The sequence below is a fragment of the Rhinolophus hipposideros genome, assembly GCF_964194185.1.
Source record: "Rhinolophus hipposideros genome assembly, chromosome: 24".
In the NCBI taxonomy this organism is placed as follows: domain Eukaryota; kingdom Metazoa; phylum Chordata; class Mammalia; order Chiroptera; family Rhinolophidae; genus Rhinolophus; species Rhinolophus hipposideros.
The window spans coordinates 5683772-5701852 of NC_138070.1; the positions used below are offsets into that span (position 1 = coordinate 5683772).

The window sequence follows — 18081 nt, forward strand, 5'->3', positions numbered from 1 at the left end:
GGGAAAGACTGAAATAAAAATGAAAATGTATGTCTTCCATCACCCGTAGTTCATTCTCCACACAGCAATCAGAATGACCTTTTAAAAAGCAACTATAATCTTACCAGTCTCCTACTTAAAACTATTCAGTGGTCTCCGTTGGTCTTTCTCAGGTGAAAGACCAAACTCCTTGCCATGGCCTACAAGGCTCCATGCAGTCTGGCCCTTGCCTGTCTGTCCAGTCTTATTTTGTGCCCTTCTTCCTCCTCCTATTTATGGAACAGGCAACATAGGTCTCTTTTAAGTTCTGCAAACCTGCTGTGTTTTTTCTGCCCCTGAGCCTTTGCACATGCAGGTGTCTCTGCCTAGAAAGCTCTTTCCTCCCCTATTCACCTAGTTATTGACTAGTTATCCTTCAGACTTTGGCTGAAGGACTCTTTCAGGACTTCTCTGATCTCCTCAAAGAGGGAAAATATCCCTATCATAAGCTCTCGGAATCTCGGAATTTATCTTCATGATACTTCTCACAAGATACAAGTTTACATTTTTTTGAATTAGATGATTAATGTCTGTCTCCTCACATCTTTATGACAGCAGCAAACTTCTCTTATCGCTGGGCTCCAGTGAGTGCCTAAAAGAAAACTCCTGTTTTCCTTTACTCATAACACTTCTGACACCAAATGTGTAGGGGTTCGTTCCACACCAACCAACTAGCCAACACTCCAGACACCAACTGGGTGTCCTACAATTCAGTTATGACATTAACGACCTGGAGTTAGCACAGATTCCAGAAATTAAGGGCTCAGTCTCACCAGATGGTGCCCCATTTCAGATGCCAGTCAAAAGTTCCAGGTTGTAACCTGTACTTCTGACCAATTGGCTATAAATTGGGTGTTCCCATAACCGCCTCCCCAGGTTCAAATGTTTGCTCTAACAACTCTTAGACCTCAGGGAAATCCTTACTTACATTTATAGGTTTATTTTAAAGGATATAATAAAAGGTACTGATGAACAACTGTGTGAAGAGTTACATAAGGCAAGGTCCGGAAGGGTCCTGACCGCAGGTTTCTGTACCTGTGAAATTGGGGTGCACCACCTCCTAGCATGTGGATGTGGTCATCAACCAGAAATTCTCTGAACCTCATAGTTTAGGCATTTTTATGGGGCTTCATTACATAGACACAATCATTACTAACTCAATTTCCAGCCCTCCTCACCCTGGAGGATAAGGGGGTGGGCCTGAAAGTCCCAAGATCCTAACCATAACTTGGTCTTTCTGGTGACCAGTCCCCATCCTGAAGATATCCAGGAGCTCACCAGGAGTCACCTCATTAGAGCACAAGACACTCTTATCACTCAGGAAGTCCCAAGCGATTAGGAGCTCTGTGTCAGGAAACGGAGGCAGAGACCAAATATATATCTTGTTATGTCACAGCGCCTCAATTGAATGAATGTCAATGAATGAGCTGTGATTCGGGGATTTGCTGAGAAAATAAAAGGAACACTTCAATAATCATGAATTATACATTCTTTTTATTATCAAAACAGTCAAGTTAAGACATCTACATTGGGGAAATAAAAAAGACACCTACATTGCCAAGCCAGAATTAAGAAGTGTTTTTTAAAAAATGGTTCCTTCTAAAAAGAGAAATGCAAGTCCATTACCAGTTCTGCTTGAAATCAGTCAGTGTTATAAAAAAGCCGGTCTCTGATACGCAGATGGAGCAGTGAATACTGTGCAGTGACCACAAAAGAAGAATAGATTTACGTGTAAGATAACAGATCCTACAAAATGTGATTCTCTTTGACATGCCTTTGGCCATGGCATCATTTTATGCAGTAGACTAAAAATAAGAATACAAATATGATACATGTTATTGTAGGAAGTGGCAGACATTTTACACACATTGGCGTAACACATCATTTTCTCACCTAAAACATCTGTGGTGAGGGTGAGGGAAAGCAGTGGGTGGATCCAGTGATTATTTGTCATTGCAAATTCCGACTCCATCTGGGGCCTCCACAAGGTGAGAGAAACATGCCAGTAATAAGGCACCAAAAAATAAAGGTTTAAAGGCTCAGAGGCCATCAGAATGGAAATCTGTAGTCGTTACCTAGAATTCTAGGAGTAAGACTTCTTTCAATTCTGAAGAAGTCATATATAATCCACTTTTCAAAAATATCTCGGAAAGGTAGTAAAAATGAAAGTTCAGTCTGGCCCAATTAACTTGATTCCTGAGTTGAAAGCCAGATAAAATCCTGGGTCACAAAAAGATGGGTTTTGTTCATCTTAGTTTACATTAATACAGTTCAAAGCTGCTGGTTTTTAAAAAGTATCAAAATGGTAAATCTTCGAGGATGTATGAAAAACAGATCCTTCATCAGTCACAGTGTTGAATAGCGGCCTGTATTTCTTCTTTAAAACAGTTGTTTAGAAATAATCCAGTCTAGTTCCAAAACCATGAAAAGGAAATCCTGGAGGAGGATCCTAAAACCTGCGACATTTTCATGTTTTTAGTGGTTGATGTATAGAAATAGTAAGGGTTTGGGTGTGGGTTGCTTTTTAAGTAGCATCCGGACTGTATCCATTCTAATTGGCTGCAAAGTAACAGATGTTAAAGGCATAAAGGCGGGCTTTTCCAGTTTGAACAGCAGTGACTTCCAGTCAATAGAACAGCTGACTTCCAGTCAATAGAAATGTGATATGATTGGCATGTATTGGGTAGCTCGGCAGTTAGGTTTGATGGGATTCCAGGGCTGGGCTGGTGCGGTACCTGATTTGGTCTGCAGCCCTCCTAGAACTGCCCAATAGAAACCTAGGCTCCTGAGGGGCTCCACGGGTGCTCCAGGCTCCCTAAGAACTTTAGAACCAGGGAAGGTATGGGCTGAGTGTGTGGCCCCACGAGTCAGGCTTGCTCTCTTGTCTCAGTTATCTATTGCTGTGTAACAAACTACCCAGAACTTAGTGGCTTAAAACAGTTTTGTTCTGTGGGTTCACTGGGCAGCTCTCACTTGAGGTGTCTCGTGAAGTTGCAGTCAGATATTGGCAGGCTCTGGCGTCATCTGAAAGCTTCTTCTCTCCCACATCTAGTGACTGGGCTTGGATGTGTGACAGCTGGGGACTGGTGGGGCATCTCTCCTCTCCACGTGGCTGCTTGGGCTTCCTCACAGCAGGGCGGTCTCAGGACAGTCTGACTTTCACCTGGTGGCTGGCTTCCTTCACAGCAAGAATGCCAAGAGACAGGGAGTGGAAGCTACAGCCTCTTAAGACTGAGACCTTGAAGCTGCCACAGTGTCACTTCCACTATTGGATAAGCAATCAGAGCTGCCCAGACACAAAGGGAAGAGACATAACCCTCAGGTCCTGAGGGACAAGTGCCAAAGAATTTGTGGTCACTTTTGATTCCGCACATTCTCCAACCAGGACCCAAAGGGTTTCTTCATAGTTGGCCATTATCCTAGTCTGATCTCATAATGAGCTGCTTTGTATTCATGTAGCTCTTCATGCATTAACAAGAAAGTTCATGTACACTGTCTCCGTTTTTCCTCCCAGTGTCTCTGTGAGATAGTAGATTGGATAAGGAGGTGCCTGAGGTACAGAGGCTCGAGGCCTGGGATCACACAACTCCCTGGGGACAGAATCGAGACAGACTCTTGGTCCATGCTGAGGGATTCTGGAGTGTGTGTATGTGTTTACCCAGGTCTCTGCAGGGGAAAGCACATTTCCCTTTGTCTGAAAATCTGGCCACAGATCTTTGCAGGTGAAGCTCAAGGTGCAAGCAAAGGTGGTGTCAAAATGATGGCTCAGCCCTGTGCCATCAGTAAGGACTCTTGAAGCCACTGTACTGGCCATCACTCTTGGGAAACTCTCTCCGGATCCTCCAGCGGCAGCAGCTGGGCAGGATCGCGAAGTCAGCCAGGTCCTGGGAGCCGAAGCGCCAGGTGGTGTAGCACCTGTAGGCGCAGTGCCGCAGCCGGCTGTTGGTGGACTCCACGTCCAGCACCAGCAGGGGCTCCTGGTACAGTAGGAGGAACTGCAGGACACGTCTGGACAGGATGAGCTTCCCGAACAGCTCTGAGGTAGTGATGCAGGCGCCCGGCTTTTTCCGACAGCACAGCTCCTCCAGGCTTCGGCGCCTCTCGGGCAGTTGGGATGGGAGACAGTTTCCACATTGGCACCAGCCCGGGCTATTGCCGGGTCTCGGAGTCGCCTCTGCACTAAGCAGCTGGATTTGCTCTGGTTGTCCCGGAATGGGGCTTGGGTCTTGGAGAGACAGTGGCAGCCTGGACAGATCTGTAAAGTCCATCAAGGGTCTCTGAAAAAGTCAAGTTTCCATAACCATCAGCAGGGACAACCCCTAGGGTTCTAGGTTCTTTCATTTTATTATTAACTTATAAAATTACATTTAATATTACGTCAATACGAGTAGCTATCATTTATTAAACATGTATCAGGACTGTAACTCTTTTACAAGCATTGTCTTATTTAAGCCTTCGAAGAACCTCATGAGATATGTGTATGTGTCCTTATCGCCACTGTTCATATTTAGAAAGTGAAATTCAGAATAGCCAGGCCTCAATGCATATATCATCTCTTCAAAGAGACCTTGCCCTGACCACCCAATCTAGGTAGTCCCTCTCCTCCCAGGTCATTCGCTTACTGCGTCATGAGATTTTACGTTCTTTATAGTACTCATTACCACCCGTTTACTTGGTGATTCTCCCTCTGCATGACAGCATGGGCCTGTCTACTTTATTTCTTGTCACATCCCCAATGCCTAGGACAGACAGGACCCAGCACATAGGAGACAGTACATAGTTGTTGACTTCACTCCACTCTCTGTTTTCCCACCAGGCTCTCTCTTCTGACGAATCCATTTGTTATGCTCCAAGAGAAGTTGCCATAATTGCCATCATTTATAAATGTCTATTCTTCATGATGTATACCTTCATTCACCAGATAAAGTCTGAGTCAAGTACATTACAACTCAATAGTTCTTGTACATGAATGTTCACAGCAGCACACCTTGGTTTCAGACTTTTAGCTCCAGAACTGCGAGACAGTAAATTTCTGTTGTTTTAAGCTACTTTGTGGTAATTTATTACGGCAGCCATAGAAGATGAATCCGTTAGTGAAGATGTCCACCAACCAGAACTGCTGGGGAGAGTGCGAATTAGAACAGCCACTTAGAGAACGGTTTGGTCGTACCTGCTAAAGCCGAACGTATGCCTGCCTCGTGACTCAGCAGTTCCACTTTTAGGTGCCATATGTTTACCATCACTGGTATGAGCCCCAAACTGAAAACTATCCAAATGTCCATCAACAATAGAAGGGATAAATAAACTGGATGTTTGTAAAATAGAAATTATACAACAGCGAGAATGAACTGTTGCTATATGCAATACCATGAATGACTTTTCCAAAAATAATGTTGAGTGAAAGAAGGCAGACACGCAACAGAATATATGTACTGAGTATATACTATAGGATTCAAATTTTATAAAATTCTAGAAGAGGTAACCACTGTACCGTACACCTGAAACTAATATAATATCGGATGTCAACTGTAAATAAAAAATAAAAAATATGTTTTTTAAAATTCTAGAAGAGATCAAATTAACCTTTGGATACAGGATAATGATGACTTTTAAGGGAGAGCGGGGATTGGGTAGAAGCATGAAAGGGCATTTTTACTTCTGCTAGTAAAAATACCCACTTTTTTAACCTGCGTGCTTGGTTTGCTGGTCCCATGTATTTACTTTGTTAAAATTCATCAAGTGTGATTTGTACAAATTTCTAGATGTATTTATATTTAGTAATAAGTTTTCTTACACACACACACACACACACACACACACACACACAACTATATGTTTTAACTTACTGGGACTTTTTCGCCCTTGACATCTTGTAGGCTTCTCCCAAGTAGCTGCTGATCCACCCTCCTAATGTGGAGTTCATCCACAAAGGACACATATTTTAACGTCTAGGGAAAGAAGGTTTAAACGGTTACCTATTTTTGCATAGAATTATCAAGAATTATCTACCTGAACATATCTAAAGGCAAGTATTATTCCCATTTACCAAATGACAAACTGTTAAACAAGTTAACCCAAATCTCTTGCTAACCAAGAATGTAAGATTTCTGAGTTTAAAGGAAAATCAGAAACGGAACCCCATGCACCTTAATTTGTGGACTCAGAGTATCCTCAGCCTAATGCCTAATGTTTTAGGTTCCCCAAGACTATCGAAAATTTCTTTGTTGTGTTTCCTCAGTGTCAGCTTCTCTAGATTGAATATCTCCAGAAAATTATACTGTTGCTACTTATATTATTTATATTTTCATTAAATTTCATCCTATCCTGGGCCATGAAATAGTGATGATTTTTACTTGCAAAGATGAACTTTTATTTCAAATTGTGTATACACGTACAATGGACAATGAATGGTGCATTCAGCTGCTGGGAAAGGACAGTGATGTTCGTGGCTCAGGGAAAGACAAAGAAACCCTCTGTTGTTTTTAAGGACCAGAGATTTCTCGTTGATCGGGGGAAGTCAAGTGTAGAGGACCTGCTTAGTAAAGTCCAAATTGAGCAATCAGAACAATACAGATGAGCTAAAATTCTCTTTGACTAGTCCCCCATGTTAGACTTCTTTCCAGAAGGAATCATTATTATCGCTTTTTTGTATGTGTCCATGCCTTTTTGTATACATACATATTACCCACCCCCCACATGTGTGTATAATACATGTAGAAAACATATAGAATGTATATGTATGTGTGTATATATGTACATATGTAATATACATGTAGAAAACACATAGAATTAGTTTATATGTGTAGTTGTTTTTTAACCTATATATTGTACCACATATGTTATTCTATAGTTTGCTTCCCCCCCCCCCACAAGAAACTGTCTTGAATATTTGCTTGCGCCAGTACCTGTATCATAGTGGTTATGAACATGGATTCTGAAACCAGCCTGCCTCAGTTGGGATTCCAGCTTCACCACTTACTAGCTGTATGACTTTGGACAAACCGTTCAACCCTCCTGTGCCTCAATTTCCTCAACTATAGAAAGACATAATAGTAGCACCTACCTATAGGGTTGTTGTGAAGATTCAGTGAGTTAATATAGATAAAACACTTCAAAGTGCTATATAAATGTTTCCTATTATTATTACCTACCTCATTCTTATCTACCTCAACCTGGTGCCTGTCATTTCTTGCTATAGATTTATCATAGTTTCATGTACCTTCACCTATAGGACATTTGGGTGGATGCTCTTTCTTCAGTTACAAACAGTGCTGTAGTGGACGTCTTGTGCACGTGTAGTACTTGGGTACTCATGTGAGGGTTGCTCTAGGGCAGGTATGGAGAAGTAGGAATGCCAGGCTGTACATATGTCCCATTTGTTATTAGATACTGCCTAATTGTTCTCCCGAGTCATTATGCTAGTTTTTTGACTGTCCCAATTTAGTAAATCTGACAAAACTGACAAGTCCTAGAACGTAAAAATTTGTTCTCCCTACATCTTGCCTCCATTTTTGTTCCCCTTCTTCTCTAAGACCACAGGATTCATCTGCGAGATGATGGATCAGGGTAGAGTCCAGAGATGTGTCCGCCATGTGGTCACACCTGTGATTCTGGCCTGTTGGTGCCCATTTCTCGGTGATCTAACGGACTGCCCAGGTATTGGGTGTCTTACAAACACAGTGAGCCTTACCGGCTTTGGCTCCACAATGGACTCACATTTCTTCGTGTAGTAGTACTCATTGACTGCACAGCACTCGCAGCATTTGCAATAGGGATACACGTGGGATCGGCAGCACTTACTCGAGTACGTGTTGATGAGGAAGTCAATGAACACAGTGGCCTGGGAAGAACCCCGACAAGTGCCGTGTCAGTGAAACTTTTTTTTTTTTGCCAAATCATTTTCATAAAGCGTGAGAAAGAGAACGCCTTACCAAACCAAAGTAAGAGAGGGTTGAGCCGATGTACACGATTAGATGGATGACGTCAAGTTTTCCTCCCTGAGAACAGAGTGGGAAAAGTTACTCGGCTGAAATTCAGAGCCATGTTCTTTTGTTCCAACGTCTAATTGTTAGTTTCAACAAAGGGGGGAGTCTGGTGCTGTGACTTTGATAAGTGCCTCCAAGGTGTTCACGGCAACAGAAACTGCAGAGACTGAAAATGTGATTCTCATCGTCCTGTTTCTGCCTTCCGAGATGTGCTTGAAACCATGACTGTTTTAAACAGAGAAGCACTGGAACCCACACATTGAGAGAACCACTGGAGGTTGTTTTTCCATACACCTAGTTTCAGGCAAGCTTTCCCTGAAAGTGGTTTGAGATTACTTTGGAAGCAGAGGGAAGGAATGTCTGCACAAACTTTTCCCTTAGGCATCCTTGTCGTTTTTCTTCTCAATGGTCTTTCTACCCTCTCAGCTAAGGCTCATTGATTCTTGTGATGCTTATCACCATGTTACATAAATAATAGGCTGTCCGACAAGATGTTGGGGGCATCTTGATTTTTCCATGCCCACCATGTCCTCCTTCCTTCTTCCGGAGACAGCACCCCAGCTTTCCTTTGGAGAACTATCTGTGCCCGTATTCAGTGTGTAGGAAAGACTGTTCCATGATGTTACCGCTGTCTGACTCGAGAGCTGGACCCGGACCAGAACGGATATTGCTTACCACAACCCCCACTTGGAGACTGTCTGATGGTAATCGATGTTCATGCTGACATAAATCAGCACCCTCCCTGCCTCCTGCTACCTGCTGGTTCCTGGAACAGGCCATTGTCCTGACCTGGTTAAGTATGTAATTTCCCGTACCTGTTAGCCTTCATGTACTAGTACCTGTGACTGTCCCCTTTTGCCCTATGTAATTCTTTGGTGCCTGGTAAGTGGCACAGGAATCCATTTTGTTTTGCAGCCACCCAAGATGCACTTTGGAAGTAGTAAGTTCCCTTAATAAACTTTGTTAATTATCAGACTGGAGTGGCCTGCCTCTTTCTTCGGTCTTTTCTTTTCCTCTGCTTACAGAGGTAGATTTTCAGTTCCTGGAACTTTCCCTGGGTCTGTGTACTAACACTTGGTCCTTGTAGTTTTTGGGGAAGGGGCTGATTCAGGGTTGGTCTAAGACCAGCCATTTAGAGTATGACATGACCCTGCTCACAGTGATTAGTTGAGGTTGGTAAGATATAAGGAGCTGCCTGACACCACCACGTAGAGGTGGACTGCTGAGGATAAGGCCAAAGCAGACGAGAACGGATGTCAGAGGTGGAGGGAGGCAGATTCCTGACAACGCCGTGTGAGCATCTGGATCCAGCCATGTTGGAAGCCTGAAATTGCCCCTGAAAGTGTCAGTTATGCGAACTAAACAAACAAACAAACCTCTTTTTTTTCCTAAGGCAATATGAGTTGGATTCCGTTACTAACTAACTACTGTATTTTACAGAAGGATTTCTTTTCTTTTTCTTAAGCATCAGAATACTTTTAAATTTGACTATTAGATTTTTTCCTCCCACTCTCACTCTTGTATTCATCAGATGACTTGTTCACGGACAGAACCTCAAGGACACCTCTTCCCCGTCTCTTATCCCACAGGGGGGATGCACAGTGTCAGCTAATGACTATCACCCCAGCATTCACCCCTTGAGGCATGACAGCAAAAATTAGGACATGGTCATAGGAATGGAGGTGCCAGCGGCTGGGAGCAGAGACTTACGGTGCCAAAAACCAGGATGTCGAAACGGATCCCAAAGACTTTTATCAGAGTCCTCTTTTCAACATTGTTTTCCTTATAGTACTTGGCGTATCTGTCGGAGGAAAAGGATCCGTATTTATAAAGATCTGTCTGAAAGTGCTGGTATTTTAGGAAAAGAAGAATCAAAACCATAGCTAATCTAGTCTTCTTTTATTTTTTTATTACTATTTTTTTTGTTGTTGAGAGCCCACAGGCCCATGTGGGAATCGAACCGGCAGCCTTCGGAGTTAGGAGCACGGAGCTCTAAGGGCCTGCACCACCGGGCCGGTCCTTAATCTAGTCTTCTTAATCCATCCTCTGGCTCTGTGGTGGTTGGTGGAGGGAAGAACACAGTCCAAACCTAGGGCTTACTCTCTGTGACCACCTGGAACCGAAGCGCCAGTTGCCCACATCACCTCCTCCACTTTTGCCGTCACAGAGTAATGAAAAATTGCTTATTGTTGAAGATTAAAAGGACCACTTTTAAACCAACACAGGATTAACAAAAAGCAGAGAAATTGAAAAACTTCAAGCAATCGGATTTATTCCTTAAGAGGGAAAAATAGGTTTTCTAGAACCAAGTTTTGTGGGGGGCGGGGGTGAATCTTAGATAGTAATTGCTGGATCGGGGACAGGTGCCCCTCAGCAATCTCTTCTAACTCTTATTTTCTTAGATTCTGTATTTATCTACTTGGCAGCCATGATCACAGGACCGAACTAACAACTAAAGTTGTTTACATGTCCCCTGTAATCCAGCTTTTGCAAGTGCATGAAAATCATGTTACAGACCCTCGGACCATATCCCCAATCACCTCTTTGATGTAACTCACACACTCAGCCAGTGAATCACCCAGGACCAGGTATCAGACAACTAGAGATCAAGCCTATAGCCCAGAGTCTTCCCACATGACTCAAACTAGCCAATCCTAAGCTGTTTTCCCTGCCCTGCCTTGCCTTTCCCACAAGGCTCTGGGCCTTGCTTTCCCTTCACTCCAGCTACCTCCTAACCAAACCGGGTGCTTCCCTCTGTGGCCCTGTGTGTGCTGGCGTGCCTGTCCTCTTTGGGAGTAGAATAAAATTCTCATTTCAAAGGCATTCACCTCTCTGTTATCACTCAGTCACCTTTATGAGTGAAGACCGGGGCACAAATCACAGTCACCCCAAATACACATCTTTCACCAGTGCTGCAGTCAGAAAAAGTGGTGTGTTTTCTTTTTCATAAGTAATTAGGGAAGCTTAAACCACATGCCTCAAGAAACTCTTAAATCTGTCTCTCCTTCTTACCATCTCTTGGTGGTGGTTTTTAGGTAAGGGTATATATATTTTCTTTCCGAGTTATTAATTCACAGTCCATTTACAGGTGAAGGGAGAAAAAAACAATAGGAGACAGACGCTCTGCCACAATACAGTATGGAACATCTGAAACTTTTTTTTTTTAACTCTCAAAATCTGACGTTGAGATGGATTAGATATTTTCAGGCGCAGGTTTCCGGCCAGAGGGGTTTCAATATCTATCTTTACATCTGATTGTTCTCATTTCATGACAGTTCCTTCTTCTACTGCTCTATTGAGTGACTTGTTTTTTAATACACGGAGCAAGCATGGGTCACTCCATGCCCAGGAGGTGTATTATCATTTTATGCAAGATGGTTTGACTGGGAAGGTTAATATTATGCGATAATGTTGAATTTCTGCCTTCAAGGTCTTGGTACAGTGGTTCTCAAACTGAGAGCAAGAATCACTTGGGAAGTGTGTTCAAATGCAGATCCTTGGGCATTGCTCTCAAAGGGTGGTTTCAGAGGGACTGAGGTGTTTCTAGGAATCTGTATTTCCAGGAAAGGTAGGTACCAGGTGGTTCTGGTGCAGGTGTTAAGTGGGTCACGTTCTGAGAAAGAGTAGGTCGTGAGCAGGTATATTTTTTTGCACCCTGTAATGAATGGGTTGAATAGCTCCCTCCAAAAAAATACACCCAAGTACCTAACCCCTGTACCTGTGAGCGTGACCTTATTTGGAAATACAGTGTGCAGATGTAATTAAGGATCTTAAGATGATATCATCCTGAATTTAGAGTGAGCCCTAAAACCAATGACTGGGGTCCTTGCAAGAGAAAGGAGAGGGAGAGTTGAAACAAACACAAAAGAGAAGGCCATGTAAAGACAGAGGCAGAGATTGGAGTGATGCAGCCACAAGTTAAAGAACATCGAGAGCCACCAAGACCCCGAAGAGGCAAGAAAGATCCTTCCCTAGAGCCTTCAAAGAGAGTGTGTTCCTGCCAACACCTTGATGTTGGACTTCTGGCCTCCAGAACTGTGAGAGAATACATTTCTGTTGTTTAAACCAAGTATGTGGTAATTTGTCACAGTAGGCACAGGAAACCAATACAATCACATACCCATTCTGAACCAGAGAAGTGTACCAGGCACTCTGTGTGGGTCTGCCCCACCTACACATGCTGTCAATAAACTGAATCGCATGTTCACCTACTAAGGACCTTTTGCCAAGGACATCTTTTGGTAAAGGACAAAATTCTGTACTATGATCAACTTCTTTAAATTCCTGTGTTTTAGAAAGTTACATTTTTCTCATATACCTCATACCACCAGCAATTACCATTTTTTGTGTGTGGCTATTTGAAAATAACTTGGCCAGTTTCACCCATCAGATCTGGACAGTTTATTTTTGGCCAAAGGTTTCTTCTGGTGTTTATTCTACACAACAAATGCTCAACACTTTGTTCTAAAAGACTTAATTAACATCATAACAATTTCAGTTCTTCAGAAAGCTCAGATCTCTCCGGGAGCTAATGTTCTTGGGCTTGACTCAGCGACTTGAAGGACATTTGCTAACATCTGGTTGGTACATTGCCCTGCATGCTTCTGCTGATTGCTGAAAAAAATAAAAAAATGAAAAAAGCAGCCTGCGAGGGCAGTCAGGGGACCACTGATCCCATCCTTTCTTCTTGCTAATGGCCATAAGCCTACTCAGTAGAGCAGCAGGGGATGAGCAAAACATTCCATAAACTAGGAGCTGGTTTCAAAGCCCTGGATGAAACTATGGTGACCAGAGGAGGCCAAAAAACCCCCCCCTAAAAAAACCTCTTGTGTCTTGATCTCAGCCATTCTTAGGTCAAGGCTCTCAAACTCAAATTCCTACAGAGGCCCAGCAGATAACAGAAATGGGTCATGCAGGCCACATATCAATCAATAAGGAATGGTGGGGACAGTGGCAAATCTAAAGTGAACCACTAATAGCTCTGGCTGAGTGCTGCTGTATAAGTTATAAACCCAGAATTGTCAAATGGTTTAATTTCTTTTTTTCCAAATAGTTTAATTTTTCGAGAAAAGTAGGAAGTCGAGATTTTTATGTAGAACGTCCCAACTTTCCAAACATTATGCAGGTTAAAAAACAAAAATAAAAACATAGTTGGGCGGCCGGATGGCTCAGTTGGTTAGAGCGCTTGTTCTCAACAACAAGGTTGCCGGTTCAATTCCCTCCATGGAATGGTGGGCTGCGCCCCCTGCAACTAAAGATTGAAAACAGTGACTGGACTTGGAGCTGAGCTACACCTTCCACAACTAGATAGAAGTCAGCGACTTGGAGCTGATGGGCCCTGGAAAAGACACCATAGTTGAAGGCTGCTTACCAGTTTATGAGGCTGCTTTAAGTAACATCTGAGAAGGAAGTAATTGGGGTGCTAGATGATGTATCCTAGACCAGCACTTCTCAAACTTGAATGTGCACACGAATCTCCTGGGAATCTTGTTAGAATGCAGCTTTTGATTCAGCAACTGGGGCCTGAGATTCTGCATAACAAGCTCCCAGGTGAGGCCCCTGCTGCTGGTTCTAGGACCACATTCTGAGTTTTATACATCAGTGGTTCTCAAACGTGAGTGTGCACCAGATGGGCCTGTGAAGACCATCCCCTCGGGTGTCTGGGGTACAGCCTGAGAATGGGCATTTCTAACAAGTTCCCTCCCGTGTGATGCTGACGTTGGGGACCACACTTTGAGAACCACTGGTCTAGACCATTCGTGCTGAAGGTATCAGGAGATGCTAAAATGTTTTGCAAGTGGATTCCCCTAACATGGACTCCTGTGTGTACAATTTCTCTTCTCAACTAAGAAAGCCGGTCCTCAGGAAAGCACATGATGCTTGCTTTGGAGAGGCCTTCCCTGGTCGTGTCTCCAACTGCGCACCCCTCATCACAGTATCTTGTTTGATTTTCTTCACAGCATTTATCATCATCTGAAATGGTCTTGTTGGAGTTGTTTATTGTTCTCTTAAGGTATAATTTACATACAATAAGATGCACAAGTCCTAGGGGTTCAGTTCAGTGAGTTTTCAGAAATGAATACCCTGGGTAACCTATACCTCCTCAAGATCTAGAACATTCCATTACCCTAGAAAATTCTCTTGTACTCTTTTCCAATCAGTTCCTATTCCCCCTCCTCTCATAACCCCTACTCCCCTGCCCAGAATCCCCTGTTCTGTCTTTTATCAAATAGATAAGTTTGCCTGTTCTTACATTTCATATAAATGGCATCATATAGTAGTATGTACTCGTTTAGATCTGGCTGCTTTCACTCAACATAATGTCTGTGTGATTTGTCTATGTTGTTGCATGTATCAATAGTTACTTCCTTTTTTATTTCTACTGAGTAGTGTTTTATTGTATAACTATATCACAATTTATTTCTTCATCCACCGGTGGTTGGATATTTGGGTTGTTTCCAGTTTTTGGCTATTATGAACAAACGTTGCTGTGAACGTTCGTGTACAAATCTTTGTGTGGACATATGTTTCCATTTCTCTTGGGTAAATACCGAAGAATGGGATTTCTGGATTATAGGGTAAATGTATGTTGAGCTTGGTAAGAAACTTTTCAACAGTTCTCTAATGTGGTTGTACCATCTTACACTCCCACCTGGAGTGTAAACATTTGGAATTGCCAGTCTTTTTAAATTTCAGCAGTTCTGGTGGGTGTGTAGTTGTATCTCATTGTGGTTTAAATTTGCATTTCCCTGATGATTAATGATGCTGCTTTCTGGAGTTTTTAATTTACTTATATTTTTGTCATATATTATACTTATAATATTCTTATATTTATGTCCTACTGGAATATAAGCTCCATTAAATCATTTTGTCTATTTTGTTTACCAATATATACCCATTAAAACAACCAATACTTTTTTCTGCAGTATACATATGTTTGATGAATGAACAAATGAGGAATGCCAATAACAATTTCCTGCCACCTTTATAGGCAAATTGTATAACTATGATTGTAGGGAATATGGCAACTTGGCAACTCTTTCTGAAAAGGGAACAGCATAAGCTTACTTTGTTCCTGGAACCCGGGCATAAAATGACGAGCCATCACCACACTTACAGAAACCTGCCGGGCTCCCATAGGCAAAGATAAGTCATGGAGGCTGTGTTAGAAACCTCGAACTGAAGGCCAAGTTAGTGCTGGGACAGAGTTGTAGGAACAGGCTGAAAAAATGACGCAGACATAGGAGGTAATGTGGAAAATAAGTTAGGATGGCACGGGGTGACCACTGGGCAAAAGTCAGGTCAGGATCAGAGGAGTGAACGGTACAGAGGGTCAAAACAAGAATAAATCAGCACCAAACCAAGCACCAGCCAGCGTAAGAGTGAACAAGAACCAGGATTCTAGTGAACTCACAGGGTTGAAGTCCAGAAGCCAGAAGCACACACGATACTGCAAAGAACCTTGAAAGTGAGACCAGACTGCAGTGAAGAAGCAACATGGCCCAGGATATCAGGAGTCCTTAAGATGTTCTTACCAGAAGGACTTCAGATCAAGGTGGCAACCTGAGCTAGTACAGGGAGCCCACCCCCCCTCACCCCATACGCAAAGAAGTGCAAGATGAAATATTTAAAAATCATATTAATATATCACTGACCTCAAAGCAAAGAAAGGCATTTTCTAGGTGCTAGAGATAAGTGGGGAGTGGGGACTGACGCCCTGTGACCCCTAGGCGTACCGGGCCAGGTCTGTACCTGAGGGGCTAGACTTTTAACACACTTCCGGGGAAGGGAGCTGAGGCTACGGAAGCCCTACATAGTAAGAGAACAGGGGTGGGAGACTTTTAGCAGACGAAGACATCTGGTGCCCACAGATTAAACTAAAACCTGGTCATAATGGCTAGATGCCAGACAGTCCCGGCAGGGAACAACTACAAAATGATATAATCACCCCCGAGGAAGGCCTCCATGTCCCACGGCATACACAGCTTTACACAAGATCATTCCAGCGGAAGCCCACCAACAGAGATGCCAAAGCCCCACAGCAGAAATTCCATGCACGTTACTGTGGGTGATAAGTCAGTGTGAAAGGGGTTATAGAGTAGAAGGGACCAGATGAATACCCTGTTTCCCCGAAAATAAGGCTTAGCTGGACCATGAGCTCTAATGCGTCTTTTGGAGCAAAAATTAATGTAAGACCTAGTATTATATTATATTATGTCATATTATATTATATTATATCAATATTAATATTATATTATATTCCTGGTCTTATAGTAAAATAAGACCGGGTGTTATATTAATTTTTGCTCCAAAAGACGCATTAGAGCTGATGGTCTGGCTAGGTCTTATTTTCAGGGAAACACGGTAGGATCCATAAGATAAGAATGGGTTTCACTGAAACAATAATAGATGGCTTTGAGAAAGAAAGAAATATAAATCCGACAAGTGAGAAATACAGCCATAGGAATGCCAAATCATAACTGTGATATGATCTCATATAAGCCTCATGAAAGAATTGGTTACACGAAGGAAAATTCACCAGGGGGTTATCGATTATCTTGGGGTAGAGGAATTGGTGATTTTTGTCCTCTTTTCTGTTCTTTTTTCTGTTTCCAAAGTTTTGTTGTGTTTTACTAAGAGTGTGCATCCCTTTAAGAATTAAAAAGAAAAAACAGTCATACAAAAATTCAGTCACCACCTAGCTCTGAGAGGAAGTCCTTTTCATTTATCTTGTGGCGTTGGGAACCCAATCTGGTCTTGCTGACTGCTGGAGATGATGCAGTTCAGCTGGGCCTGGGTCCCTGGGGAGCCAAGGGTGGCCTTTCTGACCTGGAGCGCTGTTACCTGAAGTTGTAGCCAGGACTCCTTGGACTCATGTACGAGGAATCATTGGTTGTCCTGTCATCAAGGCGACGGAAACTGTATTTTGGATGGCAGTGATGAGACCAACTGTCCAGGTTGCAGTCCCAGTAGATCTCAATGCCCATGATTCCTCCCTGGGGAAGACAAGAGGCGATCTCTGAGTCCTGCGGGACGTGGCATGAAGCCACCGGACATCTCCCTGCATAGCGATGATCACTGAAGGGAAGGTTTTCTTTTTCAAGGAAAGATGCTGCTTAAAGGTTTCAGAGCCATGAGCGCAGCCCTGTCCGACTCACGCAGGTATTACTATTACTGTGGCAGCTGCAAACAGCTCCCTGCTCCTCCCGTCATCAGATTGTAGGAAAAAATTAGATCTGTTTTCCTACAATGTACCTTTCAACAAACCACTCCCGTAATCAAACACTTTACCAGCTCCCTTATTAAAGATTAAGTTGAAACTTGTTAGACTGGAATTCAGGGTGCTCCATCACATGTTTCTTCTGCTTTACCTGCCAACACTCCCCTAAGAGAAAGCTCTTATTCCAAACTGTGTACACTTTTCCCTGAACACATTTTGTACTTTCATTTCTTTTTTAAATACATCTTCATTGACATACAGTTCAGCCATTTAAAGTACAATTCAACACGTTTTAGTATGTCCACATATACGTGCAACTGTCCAAAAGAAACCCCATAACCTTTAGTCATCATCCCTGTGTCTCCTCTCCCAGTCCTAAGGGACCACTAATCTCCTCTCTGTCTCTACAGAGTTCCTTATTCTGAACTTTCATATGAAAGATGTCAAATAATATGTGATCTTTTGTGTCTGGCTTCTTTCACTTTAGCATAATGTTTTTGAAGTTCATCCACATTATAGCATGTGTCCTTTGTGCGGTGGAAGACTATTCCATTGTATGGATCTGCTGCATTTTGTGTATCTATTCATCCTTTGATAGACATTTGGGTTGTTTCCACCTTTTGGCTATTGTGAATAATGCTGCTGTGAACATTTATGTCCAAGTTTTTGTGTGGACATGTGTTGTCGTTTCTCTTGGGTATATACTTAGGAGTGGAATTGCTGGAGACATTTTGAACTTTTAAATCTTGGCCCTTACCCTTTTCTCCCAATGAAATGTTTCTCTCCTCTCCTCTAGCTAAATCCCCTTTATCTTCCGAGAAAGACCCAATTTACCTCTTTCCTCAGCCTCCACCCTTC

The 18081-nt window shown here is 42.8% G+C and overlaps 2 protein-coding genes across 4 annotated transcripts in view; one reads left to right on the plus strand and one right to left on the minus strand.

Moving 5' to 3' along the window:
* Positions 1–18081, plus strand: part of IFT81 (intraflagellar transport 81) — a 155232-nt gene that overhangs the window by 18344 nt on the left and 118807 nt on the right. The window lies entirely within an intron of this gene.
* The window catches only part of P2RX7 (purinergic receptor P2X 7), a gene marked incomplete at its 5' end in the record, with an annotated part of 39745 nt that continues 23154 nt past the window's right edge, over positions 1491–18081 (minus strand). For both annotated transcript variants that reach the window (XM_081036758.1, XM_081036759.1), the window contains 6 exons: positions 1491–4295; positions 5865–5966; positions 7709–7858; positions 7950–8015; positions 9714–9804; positions 16848–16999. In XM_081036758.1, coding sequence (XP_080892884.1) covers positions 3798–4295; positions 5865–5966; positions 7709–7858; positions 7950–8015; positions 9714–9804; positions 16848–16999 — 1059 coding nt within the window. In that variant the 3' untranslated portion in view covers positions 1491–3797. The remainder of the gene's footprint in view (positions 4296–5864; positions 5967–7708; positions 7859–7949; positions 8016–9713; positions 9805–16847; positions 17000–18081) is intronic.